The 24,194-nt window shown below is 36.5% G+C and overlaps 1 protein-coding gene across 4 annotated transcripts in view; it reads left to right on the top strand.

The window, feature by feature from the left end:
* Nucleotides 1-24,194, top strand: part of DYNC1I1 (dynein cytoplasmic 1 intermediate chain 1) — a 340,112-nt gene that overhangs the window by 309,131 nt on the left and 6,787 nt on the right. For all 4 annotated transcript variants that reach the window (XM_053609525.1, XM_053609523.1, XM_053609526.1 and 1 more), the window contains 2 exons: nt 9,219-9,359; nt 13,500-13,625. In XM_053609525.1, the coding sequence (XP_053465500.1) occupies nt 9,219-9,359; nt 13,500-13,625 (267 nt within the window). The remainder of the gene's footprint in view (nt 1-9,218; nt 9,360-13,499; nt 13,626-24,194) is intronic.

Here is a 24,194-nt window from a genome sequence, read left to right as displayed (position 1 = left end):
AGTTTACTGCCAGTAACATTTACCAGATAGCAGAGTACATCTTTTTCTGCAACCCCAAAGCCCTGCTGGCTGCCTTTCTGATAAACACGATATTCAGGTGATGTCTGACTTACTTTTTTCTTCCTTTATCCCCATTTTCACTCCCCCTTCCTAACATAAAGTAGCGAACATTAAAATTGGCTTTTAATAAAACTACCTGGGCCAGTCATCAAATTCTCTTTCTTTCCTCCCCCCACCCCCTTTTAAGCTCACCCAGGGAGAATACTTTGAAAGAAACCACAAGAATGTAATTCTAAAGTTACCCCCAGACTTGGCCTGTGTTCCTGCTTCCTATCCTTTTACATCCACCTCTGCCCTACCTACCAACACATACCAATGGCTGTTAAATATTTATACAGACACGTGTGAAAAATTCACCAAAGCACAAATACTTTCGAGACTTAAAATCATCAGCTGCTTGGCCTTTACCATTGTGAAAGAAGTAAGAACTTGGTGAATCCTTGAACCAGAGTGGAAATCTTGGCATTTTCATTTTAACCGTATACTACACAAGTTGCCTTCCCCAACCTTCTCCTCCTAAGAAGAGAGAGAGAAGGGGAGAGAGAGACAGACAGACAGGCAGGATATGAATGAGAATAACACATACAACTTATCCATGTAATTATGAGATTCAAAAATACCCTCACTCCACCTCCCTGCTCTAGCCTGATTTTATATCTAACATTGGAAGCTAAATTAAAATTGATCCTTCTTCCCAAAGTAGCTGTTTTTGGACCAAACAATGTGGGTCCATCTTGACCAGCCTCCTGTGACCTCTTAACCTGACAAGTTGTCCAGGACATATAACTAATAATAGATTTTCATGTGGCCATGTCCAGTGTCCTGAGTCACCTCACCTCACATTTAGTTCATGTTCACTTCTTTTTTTTTTTTTTGTTTTGAGACAGAGTCTCACTATGTCACCCTTGGTAGAGAGCTGTGGTGTCACAGCTCACAGCAACCTCAAACTCTTGGGCTTAAGTGATTCTCTTGCCTCAGCCTTCCAAGTAGCTGTAACTACAGGCTCCTGCCACAACGCTCGGCTATTTTTTGTTGTTGTTGTTGCAGTTGTCATTGTTGTGTTGCTGGCCTGAGTCGTGTTCGAACCTGCCACTCTCAGTGCATGTGGCCAGCACCGTAACCACTATGCTATGGGCGCTAAGCCTGTTCACTTCTCAAATAGAAATTAATGTCAGTTTGGCTTAGGTGAAACACAATAAGGTAAGCAGATCTGATACAAAGCAGGAAAGGTATTAATATATTCTATATTTGACCACAGTATTTTGAACTTCTCCTATTTGAGATTTTCCATATTGATTCTCTCTACTATTAAAAAAAATACACAGAAAACATTAAAAAAATAAAAAATAAAATAAATACACATGTCAGCTACTATACTAATACTAGATATGACATAAAAGATGCATTGCATTTAACACAAGGAAACATGGGAGTGCAGAGCTACCAAAAACCTCTCCTTGATTCTTTGAAAAGGTGCTACTAAATGTAGTGAGATTACTAATGTCCTATTAGCTTTGGGAACGGGCAAATATTAACCTAAGTGCTTGAGAAATAAGTAGGAAGGGGGTGTTGACATTCAAGGTGTCATCCATGAATGGATGTTTTTAAAACTAAGAATTTTATACATATGGCATGGCGAAGTGGCTCACACTTGTAATTATAACACTCGGATGCCAATGTGGTAGATTGCTTGAGCTCAAGGAGTTCGAGAGCAGTCTAAGCAAGAGTGAGACGCTGACTCTACTAAAAATAGAAAAAGTAGCCAGGTACTGTGGCAGGCACTTGTAGTCCCAGCTACTTCTTCTTTTTTTAAATTTATTTATTTATTATTAAATCATAGCTGTGTACATTAATGCAATCATGGGGTACCATACACTGGTTTTATAGACCATTTGACATATTTTTATCACACTGGTTAACATAGCCTTCCTGGCATTTTCTTATTGTGTTAAGACATTTATAGTCTACATTTAGTAAGTTTCACATGTACCTTTGTAAGATGCACCGTAGGTGTGATCCCACCTATCACCCTCCCTCCGCCCATCCTCCCCCCTCCCTGCCCTGCCTAGTCCCAGCTACTGAGGCAAGAGAATTGCTCAAGCCCAGGAATATGAGGTTGCTGTGAGCTCTGAGGCCAGGGCACTCTACCCAGGGCGACAGAGTGAGACTCTTGTCTCGAAAGAAAATTTATATAATTATATGTATACTTAATTCATTTATGTCAGTGAGATAGTTTATAAGCCAAAAGCTAGAGTAGAGGTTGGCAGTTTAAGGACCAGACTGGAAATATTTTGCCACTTAACCTACCCACTAGTAAAAGGCAGCTGTGCAACTGGACATTAATAATAAGTAAACCTGCAGATACTTCAGTCCCTTGTTCTTCTAACTTCCACGGCTGTAAGGCACTGATACAACAACACATCTAGAGGCTTCTAGGTACAGTTCATTGTCAACTCCATACACCTCCTAATGCTTAATACCAATACCCACCTCTTCCCTCCAGCCTCCTAAGCAGCCTCTTTACAGATACCTACGACAGACCTTTATAGGTACATATAACAGAATGCTTCACGTCCGATATGAAACCACTCCGCCATGAGAGAAGTAGAGCTGGGCAGTACCAACTGGAGGGGCTCTTTTGAGCCTGCTTACCTGTCTCTACTGCCTACGACTGTCAGTCCAGAATGAGAATATCAACTGAGAGAAGAGCCACCTCAACTGGACTGAGGAGCCAACGCAGCTGAACCTGGTTTTGGAAACATATACGGCCCTCTCTGCCCTGCTTTGGCTCAAACAAGCAAGAAGGCAGATCATCCCAGAGGTGCCATAGCAGTTGGGATGGCTGCAAGTCACAATTCAAAGGAGCATCCCCGCTTGCTTAGTGTTGTCACAATGATTCCACACGGACTCATGCTATTAAAAAGCCAGTTTTAGAAGAGAACCTTTAGGTGGAGCTGATAGTCATAAAAATCATGCCAGTGTGGGAAATACTCCTTTTATGAATTAAGCAAAGCTTGTAGCTTATTCCATGGCTTTAAACACTCAAACACTAGTCAAAACCTGTGAACATGTATACATTCTTTTATACAGATAATTAGCCTCTTTATTGGTGGCGCCTCCTGGATTAGGAGGATTCTTCCATGCAAATAAGCGGGAGAGGGAGGCAAAGCAGCAAAGGCCACCTTTCATGTGGCTTCAGCACTGACGCAGCAAAACTTCTCCATTTATAGAGAAGCAAATGCTGCCTTCTTGGATTGCGGCAACTTTCTTTCCAATTGTTTTATATTAACTGATTCAAATTAGAATCCTTACATATTTTTGGTTAATGTACACAACCAACAGATCCACCATATGGATATATGGTTGAGAATAGTTCACTCAAATTGTTTGTGTCTGATTTTAAATTTTTGAGCATAATAGAAACAGGTAAAGATATCATGTAGGGTTCACATGTATTGTTTTAATATTAGCCATAGAAAAGATAAATACAGGATTCTTTGTGTGTTGGAAGCATCTCAAATTAAGTTGCAAATAAAGTTTTCCAGTACCAAATTCGTAACACCTCTCTGGAGCCAAGAGAGTTGGTTTTTTGGTTTGGTTTGGTTTGGTGTGTGAGTTTCAGTTTATTTGTTTGTTTAAGCACTTTCTTTTTATGGTAGAAGCATCCATTTTTGTGTGAGCCTGAAGTTTTGGGGTCCTTTGGTGGTTTTTTAAAAGTGATATTGTGGTCTCACATTTTAATGTTTCCTGGAAGAACTGGTTAGCTATTTATTTTAATTACTTCACAGGAACCCACATGACAATTTTTGAAGGACATTTTCTTGTTACTCATTGTTTATTATTTTGGCCATCATTTTGCTCAACAGGATGTAGTTTTCAAGGTAAGATTCTATTTATTTTCCTTTTATTTCAGAATTAAAATTTAAGAATTTTCATATTGGTTTTCTGTCCCTTCCCCTACATTCTTTGTGTGTTGGAAGAATCTCAAATTAAGTTGCAAATAAAGTTTTCAGGTAGCACACCTAGGTAGCACACCTACCATACCACCCCTCCCCTCCAAAAGGTAGTTTCGTTTCTACTAAATTGGCTTTAAAAGCTGGTCATTTAGAAACAAATGTAACCTCAAGAACCACAATGTTTGGAGGTGGTAAGTTTAACACAAATCTTCCTACTCAACAGCTTTCAAAACACTAAACCTGATAGAGATACCTAGAGGTGCCTGATAAGAGAAAAATAAATAATATGGAAGAAAAATAAGCATTCTATTCTCTAGATGTGACTTTGGCATATATTTGATATCAGAAAAAGAAACTTATCACTTATGAAGTCATTTTATAGTTAACTGGGAAAATCTTCAGGTCTATTCATGTTCAGAATTATAGTTATAAAATTAAATGCTAGCGACCAAGTCTTTGTTGTAAAATGTTGGTGGTTGTTGCAAAGTTTTTATTTTTTATCAGATTTTACCATCTGCCTCTCTTATGTGAATTTAATATTCTTTATTCCTTTTCTAATTGATCAAATAGGAAGTCTATTAATGCTTCCATAATTTCAATTTCTTCATTAAAAACCACTCTGATGCATTGGTATATGTATATTTCAATGAAATAAAAATTGAGGGGAAAAACACTCATATGGACTCTACAAAATATCAAGGAAGATTGCATTAATTATACTGTTTACCCTTGAATAGTACTTTGGGGAAAACTTTCACGTACTTTAGTCCATTCTATTTTTAGTGGAGGGTAACAAAACACATAATAGAAGTCACACAATCATAAAAGAAGTAAGAACCCTTAAGGTCAGTAGCTCCAGCCTTCCATCCTACGGATGGGAAACTAAAATCCAAGCATGTCAGGTGAAATTGTCCAAGGTCTGCAGTTTTCCACATTTTTACCGTTACTGTTTCTGCTTCACACTACCTGAGTTATCCCCACCTTTCAGATAAAATCATATTATTGGTGTCGTCCATGCAAAGCCTCGCAGACTTTCAGGAAACAGGACCCTAGATTTTTGTCTTTTAACATCATTTTATTCTACTCTCCGGTGCATTCCAGCTATTAATCTCCGCTACATACAGGGCCATTCTGCCCCTATTTGTTTGTGACTTAAAGGAGAAAAAGATTTCTGTTCAGCTCACAAGGTGTTAAAGATGCCTGCAAATATATGGGTAACATCCTCAGGATAATTAACAACAGGCTCAGGAAATGGTATAAACATTCTGACTGTGATTTTTTTTTTTTTTTTTTTTTTTACTATTTCTACAAGTTACATAGGATGTGCTTAGGAAATACTGCTCGAATTGAAAGGGAGAGGAAAGCGTGCAGGAAAGAGATAATAGCATTTTTTGTGAGGACTAAAGCCCCTTGCCATGTTTTATAAAAGGGCCCACAGTTCCAACAAATAGAAGCTATGCCTAACAACTAGGAAAACCTGAGAACCAAATCCAGCTTTACTACTTACCAACTTTTGTGGCCTTAGCAAAGTTACTAACTTTCCTGAACCATGACTTTCCTTTCTGTAAATGGACCTTCCAGTGATTTTATGTGGATTAAATTAGATAATGTATGGATAGAATCAGGCACACAACAAACACCCAACAATTTACCCTTCCCTGCCCTAGATGTCTGTCTAAGAGGTGACTGGCAGTAGCCTGATTCTCTCATCTGTTTGAGATAAGAGTGTTAGAATTAAGCTGGGCTGTGTCTGAATATTTTAGCATTATTGGAAACATGACTAATACACGGGGTATCACGATTTTATTTCATTGGCACGTGCCAATGAAATTTTTCTTTTTTCTTTAACAGTTTGCTGATGCCAAACATGGCATTAAAAAAGGAAACACACAGGAGAAGGGGTTTTTGTTCAGTGAAATTTCTTTGGAAAAAATGCTTTCAATAATGACATGCTATGGAACAATATTTAGTTTACTAAATGGCGTTGCATACTTTGCAGAGGAAATATTTAAAATCATAAAGCTTCTGTGGCTTTAATACATGCAAATGATACTATAGGATGCCTTCTCAGAATCATTGGTCAAATTTACCCCCACCCTCTCCACCTTTCCAAAACTTGTAGTATCCTAAAATCAGTAATAATGATACTAGCAAGCTGTAATACATTTGTGGATCTAGAAATTTACATCTCATAAATTTAAAAACAGATTTTTTATCACTTGATGCTTTTGATTTCTTTTATGAAATTGTTAACATTTCATGATATATGTGAGTTTACCATAAAATTATTATGTCAAGCATTCGAGACAGATTTTTTTTTGAGACAGATTTTTAAACAGTTTTTCAGATTACCCTTTGAACGAGAATAAAACAGAATGATAAAATTCCTTTGTTGAAAAAAGTACAATTAATATTCACACTATTGTGAAAGTGGCCATTTACCTATTCCCCGGAGCTCATGCCTATGCTGTACTTAGAAACCGGTGGTTCATAGATTTCAGCCCTCTGGGTACCCTGATAATAAGTTCAGTCACTTCTGATCAAGATTTTCTCAGCCTGTGAATATATAAAGTTTAAACAAAGCCTTGGAAAAAATGAGCCCTCTTCCCTTCTCCCAACCACGTATATGTACTGTAGACTAGAATTACGTGCACAGTGACTTTTATAATAAAAGGTTCAGGGGATAAAGTATTATAAGGAAGTTGGAGAAAGACTAGAGAACAATGGCATTTCAATCAATGCTACCAAACATGAGAAACTGGCTTTTGGTAACGTGAATAATAACAGTTATTTTCAGATGTTTAGAAAAGTGAAGTCTCCAGGACCTATGACAATTTTGATTAAATTTCTCAGAGATGAAATTACTGAAAAAAAGAAAAGAAAAAAAAAGAAAGAAAAGAAACAGAACACTAACGATTAAGAGGATAATGTATTAAGGGAATTAACGTGCCAAATAATACCAGCTTTTCAGAATAATACTGCTGTTTAAGGCTGGATGGTGTTTTAACTGATCAAAGGAAGGCTGCAGTTGTGTTCAGTGTTCGTTGGTGTGTGTATCTGTATGCATCTATCTAGACCTAGACCTCTGTGTTCTTAAATATACTATCAGCCTGCTTAATAATGCTTAGAATTGACTTCTTAAAGCACGTATAAGTCTTTAACACCCTCTGACTTTAAGAAAAATTTATTATTTATGTTTTTTAACAAATAGTGGCTGAATAGCTGTAAAACCAAGAATTTGCAGAGAGAATAATCTTCTACTAAAAGCTAGAATTTAATATTTACCATGGGTGAGTGAAAGACCAGCTACTCCACAGTCTTTCTGAAACAATAAATAAGGAAAAATAATACAATCATGCTGTTTTCAGGTGTCATTGGGTATTTAGATTTTCTGAAGAAAGTAATATGAATCATCTAGGCCAAACAGCAAAAGGAAGAATAAAGCTACTTAAGTAGCCAATAAACATATAATTTTGGCTTTAAATCACACTGCAAACTTAGTATATTGGCATAAAAAATTATAGAATAATAAAATCCAAAACTATATTTCTTTTCAAATACCAACACCCATCAGACATTTTCTGAAGTAAAATATAAGACACCTCTCTTTCTCTCTCTCACTCACACACACATACCCACAAACACACACAATGGCCAATCTGAATTCTTTTGTTTTGCTTGATGTATTAAAATTTTGTTATAATCTAAAATCTTCTATGTTACTTTAATATATTGAAATATTTTTGTTTCTAAGCAATGATTTTTTAAATGTCAAAGCAATGTAATTCATGGAAAGAGAAATCACTAGCTTAAACATTTTTACATGAAATTTAGGTTATAGAAGTTTTATTGTTTTTGCATGGACTTTTCTCACTTCGATTTCAGCAAATGTATTTTGTGCATTTCACATTTACTAAAAGTACATTTTGAGAATTCACTCTATAATGTTTGAAGCTGATTCCCCACAGATACATTCTTTGAACATTCCATGCAGAAAAGGTTTGATTGTTCATACTGTATGTTATCTTGTCTTGATCTTGTTACTCTGGCCTGTACAGGCATTCAGGGTAACCCACCAGGAGCGTTCAGACAGCTGACTGGATGAAGAAGACATTGGGGAAAAAAACTCCCATTGTTTAGATTTCTGTCAGAGGATATAAGAATACTTAATTTCTTTTATCTCTAGGGCTTTCATTATCATTTAAATTTCATTTTACATTAATTGATCAGGGATTAGTAAAGCCATTATGCAGAAATTAGAATAAGACAAGCCAGATGGAATGAATAATTCATGAAGTCCAATTACGTTTTATTTCTGGTGTACTTTCAAACTTGCCTCTGACTTCTGTGTTATTTTGATGTGACAATATTCACTGGAAATCAAGAGTGCCATTTTAATTTATTGTATCCCTCTGGAATGGAAGCATTTGTATGCAGTGGGGGTATGCTAACACATTCCCCCAGAACATCAATTTTAGGCATCGTGGAAATCTGGGTAATCTAGAAAATATAGTTCATTTTCTATGGAGGTTCGCCAGCACAGCAATGAGCCACACTAATCCACCCGATTTGGGTGAAGTGTCCCCATGTAGGAAGACTAGCATTTTGGGATGGAGAAATTTTCACCTCCTGGACGAGCCATAATCTGCTTTAAAATATTTGTCCCCATTTCCGCCTCAAAGGAATCGTTAAAATATGAATTTGGCCTAGAGCTGGGCTGGAAGCAGCCGCAGCCGTTGCAGGTACAGACGAGGACCACGAGGTGGCAGGGGCTGCCTTCGATGCAAAGGGTTGGGGCGGCCAGGACCGCCGGCGCTTAGGAGCATCCCGGTGGGTCTGAGCCGGGCGGACCGCGGCTGGGTTTAGGCTCCGGGCGTCTCGCAAAGCGCTGCCGGGCGAGAATTCCCAGCTAATGGGCAGCCCAGTCCACCTGTCTGGGGTGTCTCGTGCGACTGTGTCTGAAACCGCCTCCCCCCGCAGGTCCCAGCCCCCAGCCCCAGCACAGGCCCCCCTCCCCCCGGTATTTATTTATGCCACTGGACAGTTGTAGTCACATTAAAGCTCCGGTTCACCTTCTCGAGGACTTTCATCTCGGGAAGTTTTATGACACTTGGTGAATGTGCAAAGTTTTTAATTAGGCTCTCTAGACAGCCCGAGGCGGCAGCAGCGCCACAAAGTCTTCACGGTCTCTCTGCTTTACAGCACAACAAGCCGCTCTACTCCTTTGAAGACAATGCAGACTATGTGTACGATGTCATGTGGTCCCCCGTGCATCCCGCGCTCTTTGCCTGCGTGGACGGGATGGGGCGCTTGGACCTCTGGAACCTCAACAATGACACCGAGGTGAGCCGTGGCTCAGGCGCCCGGGCCGAGGGCTGGGAGGGGGGCGCCGTCGGCCGCTCGCGGTCTCTCTGCCTCTGTCTCCTGAACGGCCCTTCTCGGACAGACCCTCCAATTGCAGCAGGGCTGCTGGCCCCTCTTTCTGGACTACCTTGAAAGGAATCGGCAGATACATTGGCCAAAAGTCACTAATCTCACTTCATCCCTAAGCTGTGGCAGACCCTGAGCAATTAATTAACGACCCCTTATTTTGCAAAGAGCAAAATGATACGTGTTCACGCTTTGGCATTTTTCAGAGCTGCGTTGAAATAACTTCATTGGCAAACACTTGGAAAAGAAAGCTTTTATGGATACTGATATTAGATTGGGCTTTTTTTCTTTTTTTTTAAGGCTATTTGTCAGTGTTTGCTTTTGTACGATTACTGTTTTGAATACATAAAGATGATTCTGTTGAAGATTTTATGTTTAGCTCTTTCCTCCATTTTATTTTTACCAAGATAAATATTCCTGGTCTAAGATACTGAACTCAAAGGCAGACTTTAACAATAGTCTCTAACTTTGAACATGTATATCAAACTCAGTATTTAAAAAGAAAAAATTTACCATGTCACATTCAGAGTAGTCCACAAGTGAAAAATAACCATTTTTTGAAGTAGCTGATACTAAAGAAACATTCTCTTTGAAAAGCATGCTGTAAAAGTTTATATTTAAAAAATTATGCCATGTGCACTATTCCTTTTTTCCAATCTCAAAATTATCCAGGTACTAATTCGGCTACTCTGGTTTTGTTGTGGTTTGGGGTTTGAGTGTTTTTTGTTTGTTTTTTCTTTCTTTCTTTTTTTTTTTTTTTTTTTTTGCTTTGGGGGGCTTAACATAAATACTAAATGCTTTTCAGTTTTATAAAATAAAATAGTCTCTGCCTCATTTCCTGGTTTCTGATTCAGTGAAGTTCTCCATAAATAAGAATGGACAGGTAAGAGGAACACGTGCTACGAACTATATGTCAAGTGGAGAACAACAGAAAGGTCTTTTGAAGTGTTTTGAACAGGAAACAGCTCAGCCTTTTTAATTAGGAAGCCCACAGCTGGAGGATATGAGGAGGAGCAGACATCTCTAGGATTTTTCTTTCTTTCTTCTTCTTTTTTTTTTTTTTGTGAGTGGGGGCAGGGAAATATTCTTCAGGTGTTATTATTGAACCACTGTATCTTCAAGGGCATATACACCTATCTTTTAAAACTCTTTCAGTTTCAGTCTATTTTCCTTTTAGGCATAAGAACTGTGTGACAAGGATAAGAGTTATTTACTGAATCATCTTTGAAAATAATCAAAAAGCATGAATCCATGAAATACCTATAACTTGGGATGTGGAAATGTTTCATTATTGCTTTTAACAGAAAGATAGTATTACCCTATATTGTAAGGGTTGCCCAAGGTCTTTTGTCACTTGATTAAATCATATTGCTTCTATTTGCTAAGAAACTCATTCACTTAAAGCAATCCCCAAACTAGCAGACCTGTATATTAGAAATTAGACTTATTTGAAATGAGGTTTATATGATAGCCAACTACAATGTGTAGGAAGGGAGTTGAGTGTTCCACAGGCTCCTTAATAATTCCTCTGTGACTAGTTTTTTTCCATCTATTTTTTAGGTAAAATGAAACAAATACCACAACCTTGTCAAATGTGATTTTTTTTCCTTTCTCTTTCTCTAGGTATCAAGAGACATCCACATAAGAGTCTTATAGCTAAACGCTTTTATAAAAATCATTATTGGTCATGTAAACTGCTTAGTTTTGTGGTAAACATTATTCTGCTTCCACAATAATACTAGATATTGAGTCTGAATCAAATTCAATAATCAACTGAACACTTTTTAAAATCTTCAAGTTCTTTTTGCCTTCTACCAATTTAAATAGGATTTTTCAAATATTTTTCAGATTAAGAATTAGATTTGTTAAAAAAAAAATAATAACCTAAATTACCCGTGCAACGGTATGTTTTGTTGTTGTTGTTCAAATTGTAATGTTTTTAGACCATGTTATAGCAGCTGCTCCTATGTAAAGATAGCTCACATTTACCTACTTCAGTATTACAGATTTCTACTGCTTAATGTAATAATTTATGCTATATATATCTTGTCATTGCAATTAAAATGATTGAGCCATAAAGATTGTGAAATATGGTATTTGCAAAATCAAAGTAAAAGAAAAAAGACAGAGAAAATATATCAATTATTTTTATTATAGATTCATAAATTTTGAAAGGTCATTACTGACCAAATCAATAGAAATATATTTTGTCAGTTCCTTCATGCATTCATTAATTTTTAGCACATAATATAGGCTGTGATAGTTATTTTCTACTATTGATAGCTATGAAAAGACAGTATTTAAAAAGGTTTAAAATATTATTTCAGTTTTCTGTAGTACTTACATTCCAAATAAATAAAATTCTTAAAACTGTATTAAGCATTATTTTAAATGTGTCAAAAGATCACCTTCTTCTGATAATTTTTATATTTATACTAAGATTAAACATTTTAATTTTTAAGATTGTTCATAAATCAAATTATATATTGAATAGAATTAGGTAAATAGAATTGGTAAGGATCCTGTATGATCCTTCTAAATTGTGATGTTAAAAATTAACTCTGCAGACTGTCTCGCTGAATCACAGATTTGTTTTCTGAACAGCACACTAATAATAAAGTGTATTGACAGAATTATGGTCCATCTAAATTCACATTGTTTCAGCCTTTGAAAGGGTTTGGTTAAAAATTCAGACTCCAGCCTGCACAGCAGGTACCTTTATTGTAGAAATTGTATATTTTTAAAAAATAAATGAGCCAGGGACTTTGGGAATTTTTTTGTTCACAATTGACATACAGTGATTTAAGCGCAGGTGAAAGAATTTTTATTGATTTTAAGATTAAGTTTAAGCATAGATTCTTATATATGATGGAGTTTTTATTGCTATTTTAAAGATAGGTATTGGGTCAATAATTTCGTATAAACAGATGGTTTCAATTCCCTGACTAACAGAATGCCAGGCATGCTAAGTCACAGTACATGTTGTGCTCCCATCCTAGTGCAACATATTTATTAGACACAGGTCTTAAATGGTAGCATGAGATGGTCTTGCTGGCCCTCTTTTCACCATTTTTTTTTCCCTTTTTGTTTTAAATTTACCTTTTTTTCTCAATGAAATGTTGCCATTTTCTATTTAACATTCTTATAGAAGGTTCAGGAGAGCTGATCTTTATGCCAGTTATAAACTTCCAAACAAGAAAACAAGAGTTTACACAACTAATGATGATAAAGAAGTAAAATTTCTTTTTTCCAAATACTAAGGTTCTTGTAACAAATACCATAGATTCCATTTCAGCACATCTAGTTCATTTTAATAACAATAATTATTGTAATTATCAGTGCTTTTAGGTTTGGGGTATTTATTAAAGGAGAGGTAAGGCATTTTCCAAGAATAGGTAGCTACATTCTATAAGATAACAACCTGGGGGCATTGCCAAAGTTATGGATTGCTTGCCACACACTGGTACTGCCAGGGGGAGGAAAATGAAGGGAAAGAAAGAAAGGAGAATTTGAGGTTTTTGAAGGTTTTTACCTGCATGCCTTCTTTTCTACTTCTGATCATTTCCTCCCCATGAGGTTTTGAAGAATCAATATACATGTTAATTTTTTCCCTGAAGACTCATATTAATACGAATTTTATTCCACCATACACACCCCTGTCCTCCTTTTATAATATCCTAAATCTTGGTAAATCCTGAAATCTATCAATCCATAAAGCATAACCTGGCGGTGAAGTATCTCATTTAGCTGTTGTGTTTGTATGTTGAATATACACTTGGCATAAATGTTTATGTCACTCACTGCCCAATGACTGTGGAAAAAGACTCTCCCTTCTCTCCTTTTTTGTTAAAATGTCTCTTCCCTCTACCCTTTAATTCAGTGGAGCATATGATTTAAGAACAATGAATCCTTTCTACCCCTGCACAAGGGATGTATATTACTTCATACACATGAAGGCAGTGGTGACTCATGCAGTTAAAGTTATTGTCAATTCATATATTTAAATTCATATTCAGAAATTCTTTTTTTTTTCTGTTGTAACCTCTTCGGCAGGTTCCAACAGCAAGTGTGGCCATTGAGGGGGCGTCTGCCCTAAACCGTGTTCGCTGGGCCCAAACTGGCAAAGAAGTGGCTGTTGGAGACTCAGAAGGCCGCATTTGGATCTATGATGTTGGAGAGGTACATGTTTGTTTGTGTCGTTGTTTGACTGGTATATCTATGTTAAAGACCTAGTGAAGTTATGGACAGGATCTTGTGGGCTACCAAAACTCTCTGGTGTGTCTGCAAATTTCCATTAACTTAGTGAGAGTGTTGTGAGGCTTCCTGAAGGCCTAATTTGATCTTCGGTCTCCATGCACAGGACGCTTTAGTTAGTGTTCCAAGGCCCATTTTAGAGTGCTGTAGAATGCCTGACCATCTTGGGATGAAACATGCACTTTCTCCACCAATTTCATGAAGATGAAAAGTGTGCCAGACTGACCATGCTAAAAGTGAACATGGAATTTTTTATTGACTAGAAAACTCAAGTTTTAGCTGGTAGGCTTAATTAAAATGTTTAATTAAAGTGAGAAGACTGAGATAAATCAGAATTTTGTACCAGTTATTATATGAGAGATGTAACTCTCTAATATGTCTTGTTATGTGATATGTAAAGTATTTTTGAATATCATGTCACTTAATTGAAGAAAAAAAACCTTGACATCTGTATTTCTGATAAATCTCCTTAAATTTTTGTAGTATACTTAATATGACATTATCAATTAATTATACTTGAGCTTATCTATTTATTTTTACTATATGAAAAAGTGTTGACAAAAACCTTCAATCCTAGAGAGATTAAAGGATTTTTTTCCTTAAAGAGAAAACATTGAATTTCTTTTCTTTTTTTTTTTGAGACAGAGTCTCACTCTGTCACCCTGGGTAGAGTACAGTGGTAACTCACAATATTATGGTATCATAACTCACATCTTCTCTTTGGCTCAAGAGATCCTCTTGCTTCAGCCTCCTGAGTAGCTAGGTTTACAGGTGTCCACCACAATGCCTAGCTAAAAATATTGAACTTGTGAGCAAAACAAAATAAGAGTGTTATGTTATTTAATTCTATTTTGGCATAATATGAGACTAACATTTGCAGTCCAGGGGGAAAATATGTCACATTTGTATGCACAGGATCCTAGACATGGAAAGGACTTTGTACCCAGTGGACGGGTTTCACTGATCAGACTAAGAAGGGTTCTTTGTGGTTTCATCACTCAGCATCCTACAAATTGAGCAATCCTAAATGGTTTGTTCTATGATAGAACTGTGATGACATATTATATACTGCTATATAGTACAGCTGATTATGTTAAAACAAGCTAGATAGTGTTTTATAATTCAGCCAGGGACAGAAACTGAATGACTTTAGAGATGAGAGTTTTCTATGCTGGATGCACAATGCTAAGTCCAAAAAAAAAAAAAAACAAATTCTTGGTTTTCCTTCATGTTATGTATTTTATGAGACCGATGCCGCCAGCTGAGTCCTTACAACAATGATCCAGACTGTTAATATTTTGGCTCCAATGGTGAAGACGCAAAGGGTCTGGTGACTATTGACCTCGTTTAGAGTCTTTGGGAAAAGCATACCCACTACATTGGGACTACTCCCAATAAATTTAACTGTGGTATTCTCTTCAGTGAAAATTCTTTATATGTAATGTATCTTTCTCATGGTCTTCATCAAAATAAAACTAAACAGCAATAACAAAACCAAATATTTCTTTTTAGGTCATCCTAAAAAATAAAAGAGAGCAAAGAGAATATCAAAACAAGATTTCTTTCTTTTTCTTTCTTTCACTGGTTGGTTTGTAACAAGCGTGATTGTGAGAGAAAAAGAGATGTAATGACATGCTCAGAGGTGAAATGCCAGAAAATAGATAAAATTTAAAAACTCTTCTCTCCGCTTCTCTTTCATATGTGTTTTATCCCTGAACACACTTAGGAATATATGCAACATTATTTCATCCTGCTTTCTTCTATTCTAAGAGGGCTCATAAAAAGGAATAGTTTAAAAACCTGGGTTTTTTTAATAGAAGGCTTTTGAAAAATCTGTTAACTTAAATATCATATGTGCATATCCATAAACGTGCACATGCGTACATTTATACGTCTCCGTGCAATAAGAAACCACAATGTGACATATGTACAGAATTTTGTACAATAAAGAGATTTTATAGCTTATGGACAGAATTACTTGAATCTGACTCATATGTGGGGAGTATGTATGATTTTACACAGGTTTCTTTGGCTGATATGTGGGTGCTAAAACATCTTTCTAGGGTGCTATCATCATTTCTAAATTGTAAAGTGTTGTTATACTCCTATTTCTACTATCGCACTGGCGGGTCAGGCTGGTTTTCATTTTTGTGTTATTGCCCTTACTTTTCTAAGTGATATTACAGACTATAGAAATGTCTGCAACTATAGGCCAGTCTCGCCTATTGTCTGTGGAGTCTAGACAGCTATAGAAAAATCTCTGTGACACATAATAGGCCAAACAATTTGTAGGGTTGTTTATCCCTACAAATTCACTACTGAGAAAAAAAAAAAGGATATACTATTTTATTGAGAGTAGATAATATTACAATCTTCTAGCCCTTCACTGAATGACCAAAAATCAGGATAAGGTTTATATACTTGAACAATTCTTTCTGTATTGTTTGATCACATACAGAGCAATCTATAGCTCAGAAAAACTCAGACTTAACAAAATAATTTTATCTTAACTGTGGCTTTTTTCTAAGTATTTTTGTAAGGTATATGTTTATTTGGGGAGAAAGGAGCCTTTCTGTTTCTCGTTTCTCACCTCTGTGCCTTATTCTAAATCACTGAAGACTGAGTCCACAGAGGCACCGTGTTAGTAAAAGGAAAAACAACTTCTCTCCAGCCGAGGCTTAGCTACAGCCCATTTCTGAGAGAAGGTAGAGCCCTTCAAAGGCATATGCTGCTGTTACTGTAATTACTATTATGTTGTTCACCAGCTTCGAACTGACAGAGCGTCACTGTGCTTAGAACAGAAGGGCAGCCTAGTGCCTCCGCAGCCTTCTGAATCACCCAAATTGCTGGAAGCCAGATACAGGGCCTTCATACCAAGCTGGCCCTTTGGAATTGGAGGTCACACCTAAAGCTGGTGCATGACTGGCCAAGAGTGAAGGTGTCAGAGTAGGAAGTGATTTAAGAAGAAAAAAATTTTAGAAGTGAAGACCACCAAGGCAGTGCTACCATTATTAATATTCAAAACTGGTTCTCTGATCCCTATTAAAACTGACCTCCTCACCAGGGCCATACTGGCCTTTGAATGAAAAACATAGCTTTGTGGAACCCTTTAGCAAGAAGATGAAAGACTTTTAGATGAGCCTTATAATACAATCTGTATAAAAAAGTTAATGGTAGGTTTTAGAGGGCACTGTGTTGTTTCGTTTTCCCTGGGAAGACATCCCCCTTTCATGCCCTCTGTGTGGACTTGATGGAAACCCTGTTAGGCTGGAGAGGAGGGAGGGGAGTAGGGCTCTCTTTTGCCAAGGTGCAACCCCACAAGTGAAGCGGACTTCATAGATGCAGGTGCATAGGGCCTGTGCTTAGGGGGGCCCTGGGCTGGGTTAACGCTTTGCTATCATTCTTGCGATTGTTAAAACTTTAAAATAATCCTCCAAAGGCTCTACGTTTTCATTTTTCACTGGGCCCTGCAAATTATGTAGCCAACCCTGTTTAGGAGGGTATTGTTTTTAATGCTGCTCACAAGGCAAATCAGAAAGGAAAAATTAGGGCCTTGACCTAGATCATCAGGAAGAAGAGGCAACCTCTAGAATAGTGGTTAAACATAGTATGTGCTATATAAAGGTAATATTTAAAAATGCATAATGAGAATAGCAACAATTCTGTATTATAAACATCAGGAGGTGCACAAAAATAAAGCTGAAACCAGAATGGAGATTCTAATTCGCCTCCCTAAGGTGCTATTTTGATCATTTTCATGGTAATTTTAACTGAAAATATAATATAATTTGGGGAACAATCTCTGTGATGCCTGGTCGGGGTGGAAAGAGACAGGGTTTCTCTGTCCGTACTATTCATTATGAAGATCTCCCTGAAGAGAAACTTCTGTGACTACCGACATCCCCCTTTGGGCCCAGATAGATTTGCCTTTCTGTGACACCTGGCACTCAATGAGACGGGCACTGCGGAAAGTGACTCTGGTGTTGTCAGTGACTAACAATCCAGCTGAGACTGCAGCTGCCACAGGGAGTCCCAGCACAGTGCCCCCAGGACTGTGCCCTCCTCTACTGTGTATAATTATCCTCCATGACTTTTAAGGTGATGGCAGAGAGTGGTAGCTGGAATCCAGATTCACTGATGCAATTTATTATGAACTTCTGAAGGGGTAAACAGAGGATTGTGTATGCATTCACTGTAATCACCAGGTGGAGTTTGTCCATCTACCCCTTTTATTTCTTTTTGTTACCTTTAAATGGCAAACGTGTGAGTAGTATCTCGAGGCCTGTGAGTCAAGAGGTAAAATAGAAAACAGCCATGTTTTCAGGTAGGCCCCATTTTGCTGTGTTTATACAGCACACGTTTTTGGTTGTTTGATTTCAGCATTATATCTGGAAAATGTACACATTTATTTTCACAGGCGGGGGTCTATTTTCGTTGCAGAGCAGGTGCTTAACTCCCATTAGCATAAATGGAAGTTATTTAAATTCAACAAAAAGACAGAGAAGACCCCTTTTATTACTTGGTTGTGATTTTTATGCTAGTTGTCCATTCAAAAGTTACTTAAGTAGACAGCGGTTGCATGCACCATTTAAATTTTGTATGATCTGAAATGAAAAATAAATAAGTTTTGAGCTCTTGAATAAGTTTTGAGAAATCTCCAAACTTTGGAATGTGATCTGTTTTGGTTTATGAGAAGGATTCCATTCAATTAAATGAAACATGGGTAAGATAACAAGTCATAAATGAACTATAAATATACCTGAAAGAGAGAGCTGTTAATCATCGTTGGATTTTTGTAAATGATGTGTGAACACACATTTTAAAGAATTAAAAATATAAGTCACTCACTGCTAGTGACTCCTTACTGAAGAACAACCTTTTCTATGTATATGGAGGTGATGTCAACAGCACATGGGCCAGTGCCTGTAGAATTGTGCACGTGTCCTGATGATTGATAGTCAGCCTATCTACTTGTCTTTCTTGCAGATGTGTTTTATAGAAAGCCCACTGCCATTGTTAAGGCTTCGGTGCTGTCACAAAGATGTGGCTGTCATAAATATCCCCTAACAGCTATGTTCGCTGTTTATCTGAATGAGTTAGAATGCAGTTTGCAGCTCCGGTTTTGAAAGAAGCAGCTTATTTCTATTATTTCTTTTTCAATTAACCTCTTCCAGGGAAGATTGTGTTTTCAGTTGTGATAAATACACACAGGTTCCAGATCCATGATAATATTTTTTACAGCGGTCCAATGATAAAATTCCAAAATCATTTTAAACTTAGAGTAGGATTTGGCAAATAAAATGGCATTTAAAAAACTGTGATTTGAGAAATGGATAAATCTTATTGCCCTAGCTATATTTATTTGGTATCCCATTCACTTATTACCTAAGAAAACGTTCATACATCTTTAGATTTTAACTCTCTGGTAGCATCTCAAATAGCTTGTTCAATGTGACCATTTGGAGGGCCAAAAGAATAGTAGCCATTTTATTGCAAATTTCAGTAAATTCAATGCCTTTGACATTGGTCAATATACTAAAAGGGCCTTGAAAAATTCTTAAAAAGGAAAAATGCAGATTAATATGAGAGATAAAATGTAACTGTTAAAAAAAAAAGCATGATTTTAAGTGTTCACTGGAACATATTTTAAAGCTAAAATGAAAAATTAAAGTCAAAAGTTTATTTGTAAACTAATTTGTAGTAGGAAAAATGACCTATGTAATATACTTTAGAATGATGATCAAGGTGTAACATATAAGAACTGTTAGTAAGTGCCTCAAATGGTTTTCATAGCTAGCAATGATAAAAGGAAAGAGATTCAATGAGCATCTCTCTTGCACTTTAAATAGCAGTTTGATGTAGCAGCATCTGATAAAGTGGAAGTGCTGGGAGTTCACAAGGACTTGAGTGACACAAAATAAGTACAACAAATTAGGACTTTTAAGTGACTCACACTTTGGCAATAACTGTTTACTTTGTGACACTCATTCATGTTTTCCAGTAGTACAGGGCCTACATTGATTTTTCATAAGAAACCTATGCCTTGAATATAAATAACTCTCCTCCTTGGGGAGGGAGGCTGAATAAAAATTAACAATCAAATAAAAAAAGAGGTCTTCTCTGTCTTTTGTTGGATTTAAATAACTTCCATTTATGCTACTGGGAGTTTAAAGTTAAACTGAGATTTGAGGGATTAATTCAAACAAGAATTCCTTAATGTAAAAGAACTGATTTGCAGTCAGGTAGTTGAATTATTGTGCTGTCTAAAGGCTGTGGTCCCCTGCTCAAGGCTAACCTGATTGCATGGCTAAGCCTTGACAGCCTCCAGAAGAGCTGAGTTGGTCTTGGTATAGCAACGTCCAGTTATGACCATCCAAAACCCTTATGCTGGGCAGCGCCTGTAGCTCAAAGAGTTAGAGCTGGCCCCCTATCCCGGAGGTGGCGGGTTCAAACCCAGCACTGGCCAAAAACCGCAAAAAGAAAAACCCCCTTATGCTTCTCATTAAATGAGTGTGGCCATACTTACTGGATTCTTAAAGGCCTTTGCAAGCACTGGCTTATTCTTTATGTATAAACAATATTATTTTCTTTAGCTGATGTTAAATACTTCCTTTGGTTTTCTCTCCATGGAAAAGACTTAGGCGTAAACTCTTCCATGACGCCAAACATCTAGGTAAAAAGTGAAAATCCAAATACCTGATCCTGTCAATAACATCTGGATAGTTGATGGAATTGGAACAGAACATGGAGATTTCCAATTGGACTTTTTAGCTTTTACTGAATTTTTTGTGTTATAGCCACAGACCTGTGTTTAAATCAAAGAGCATAAAAGCATATTTGTAGGATAGACTTGGGGGGCTAATAAACATAATTATATAAAATAAGCCACTTTGAATAACATGTTAATTCTTTTCTTTGACATAAGGAATTATATGTATTTGAAATAAAATAATTTGGGTAAAACATATGATTGGAATTTTAATGTTAAGTTCATTTCTTCTGGGAAAAGGGCTTAATTGTAAAAATAAAAGAAAAGGCACTATTCATTCTAATTAATGTTATAATTATTCACCTTATAGTGAATGTAGTAGTCGTGGCTTTCATTTTGGTAATTATTTATGTAAAAGACCATGATTAAACTAATTACTATATAAATAATGTGCTAATACAGGTAGCATTAGTATATGAAAATGGACTTTAGGATTCATATCTTCTCAAGCAAATTTTTTTGAGTTGATAAGAAAACACTCATGACTTTTCTGTATTATAGAGTAGTTGATTAAATAAAAGAAAAGCTCTAATATCTAATTTTATAAAGGCCATATTAATGTGTATGTAGTAATTTGCGATATTCAATGAAATTCATATTTTCTCGTTTTGGTGATAATTAGCCCATGAATATCAACCTTCTGAAACAAGAACCAGTTTGTATAATTAATCATCTTTATGATTCCTTTTTGGTTTCAAACTGTCATCTTCAATAGCAGTTTAGATTCTAAAGCAGTTGTTAATTATAGTGTTAATTTTTTTATGGCTGACAAAATTGTGTTTAGTTTCAGAATTTCAAAACTGCTAAATTTTATCTCTAGAAATTGCTGCTTTGAACAGTGGCCTCAAATCACAACATAGAAAGCTGAGCAGAAAGCTGCTTCAGTCATCTGTGAATCTGGATTAACCCTGGCCTGTACAGAAATGGAGTTATTTGTTTCGTATATGTATATGTGTGCTACTGTTGGCCTATCTGAAATATAATATGCAATCAAATATCTGCTCATGCATGTTTTCTGTGTAAATATTGATATGAAATGTAGGCTGGACTTGCAAAGTGAATGAATCATATTCTACTTTGAAGAAAAGTTCACATGAATTTTTGAGAATGTCAGCTATCATAGCATCTTTTAAATTTTAAAGCATGAATTACTAATAATGTAAAGAATACCTAAACTTCTAACATGGTAGAAGAAATTTTGCACTATTACTTCTAAGCTAGTAGATAAAACTGAGCCATGGCCCATTCCTATGACCTTTCTCCTAATGGCCATCCAAGAGTTTCTCAATATTTTGATTAAGCCTTTTATGTTTATTGACCTCAACAAAATTTTGTTAAACTAATAAATGAATAAGAAAGCAGACACCTTCTAGTATCTTATGATACTAGACCAGCTACCCTTTTGACAGAAAAAAAAAAAAAAATTGGGTGGACAACCTTCCTTTGGTTATCACACTCCTCAGTATATTCTTTCTTACCTTTGGAGCGCCACATCTACAGAAATGTATACAAAATGGGTACTTCACAAATAGCTGATAGGACCGGATAACTCAGTTTTAGCACAATGCCTGGCACATAATTTTGGGTGGATGAATGAATGATTCATGTGTGAAAATTTGAGGAAAAGTTAGGAGAAAGCTTAATTATGTGAAGCATTTAGAATGCAGCCTCCAAGTTGACTACAGATTGATGGATAGGAAAAAATTTACTTAACTACATTTGCCCAGAAAAGGACATTTAGAATATATTTTAAAAGAGTGCTTATCCTTCCTTCCAGTCTCTATCCCAGTCTCCCTCCCCTCCTGTGCTTTTAAAAGTGAGCAATTGGCCACTAGTGTAATGAAAGCATAACAGTTGATTCAAACAGTTGTCAAACCACTGGAAAAATGCTTTCTTTTCATTGTGCTTTTTTTGGACACTATAGATATGGTAAATCATGAACTGCGTTATAAAAATACCTCTTTTGTACCCAAACATTCAGTAGGAGGGAATGACATTTCTTTTATTACCTTGGTAAATGTTTTTAAGATGTTTAGCAATAAGCCTTCTTTTTGTCAAAACTGCTTAGACACAGCAGTTGCTAAGAATTTATTAGAAAAACCTATCGTTAATAATATCAGGAAAAGAACAGATATATGTGTAGTCAGCTAATACGACAGATCAACTTGAGTAGTACATGCTTTTTCTCTTTCCTGCCAGTTTTTTGATCTTTTTGTGTTATGGAAAAAGAAGTAATTGAAGTTTAGAAGTTTATTTTCCATTATTGCACATTAGCCAATATTTTTAGTGTTTTCTCCATCTTTGAGGCAGAAAAGGATTGTTCCACAGAATAGTAAGAAAATAATGCTAAAAAAATGTCTGAAGGAAGAGGATGATAAGATTTTAATACAAATGTGAGTAACACCATCCATCTTTAGGCCTTAGTAAATTAACTCATCTTCAGCTGTTAGGTTTTTTTTTTTTTTCCTACCACGGATAAAACCTTCAGAATTTTGTCATGCTTCCTATAATGCTAAATTTTAACATGAAAAATATAGTTTTAAATGCTAATTTCTTAAGATAGCATTTAAAATAAATGATTTCCTTCTGCATTTGCTGGCTTCTGGAAATTGAGATAGAGCCGTATTTGTTACTATTTACTTTGTCTTTTACATTCTTCTTTTATTTCTTTCCTTTCATTAGGTGGTAATGGATTTTTTAAAAGTGTTGTTCAAAGAAACATGCCGTAAAAACAAACCACGCATTTAAAGATATAGGGAAGAGACCTTTGGCAGAGAGGTCTCAAAGCTTCCCTAGGTGGATGAGGGTTCCTTTCGATGGGATTTTTACCTAAAAAGAAATTCAAGCGTAGTTAGGTACCATCCAACCACAATAGGTTAGAATGCTGCTAAATTTCACTGAAGTGTGGACCTGTTGGTTACAGCAGACTGTACACAGCAGAGACTAATATGACTCTTTAACTTTCTCAGCTTCTCTGAAGTTGCTCTAATGCAGTTACGCACAGCCTATCTTTCTGCGGTGGAACACGGAGTGTATTTCCACTGTCTGTAGACTGCATTCTGGCCTGGATTTCTGGTTGCATTGCTAGCGGTGATGCTGGACTGTCCTGAGAGTTAAATACACTGGAGCTGTATTTATAAGACGCGGGCATATTTGGTGGCTCAGTGGCTGTTTCATTGCCTCTTACCTCCCACTTTGCTTCTATCCGTGTGTGTGTGGGGGGGTGTGTGTGTGTGTGTGTGTCAAAGGGAACGGTCCTAAAAAAAAAAAAAATAGGCTTCCTCTGAACACAAATGTGGGATTTGTATAACAGTAAGTCAACAATCTCCTGAATTTGGGTGCTATTAATAATTGTGCTTTTTAAAAAAAGCTTTTAGAGCTCAGAGGGGCTTAGCAGTAGTTTTGTGAAAACCAGCGTACATTTCCCTGGTTTCTGTAAAGCGTGAAAAAAATTACATGTATTAAAGTGAAAAGATAATTTGTAAGCTATAGTTTAACAGAAAACTTATTTTTAGATTAATTCAGGAGATGAATTACTGGGTATCTGTTGGAATCACTGGTTAACATAATAGTCTCACACGCTTTTGTATTTAAGACTGAAGAACCACACATCCATGGAATACTTCTCTCGCAACCTGGAGTCCTGCTCACTTCATTTGTTTGCTATCCTTAACGTATCTGAGAAACCAAGCTGAAATCACTGAGTGCTTTCCTAAGGTCTTAAC

This window comes from Nycticebus coucang, chromosome 11 (genome assembly GCF_027406575.1).
Source record: "Nycticebus coucang isolate mNycCou1 chromosome 11, mNycCou1.pri, whole genome shotgun sequence".
Lineage (NCBI taxonomy): Eukaryota > Metazoa > Chordata > Mammalia > Primates > Lorisidae > Nycticebus > Nycticebus coucang.
This window is presented reverse-complemented; position numbering and strand designations above follow the sequence as displayed.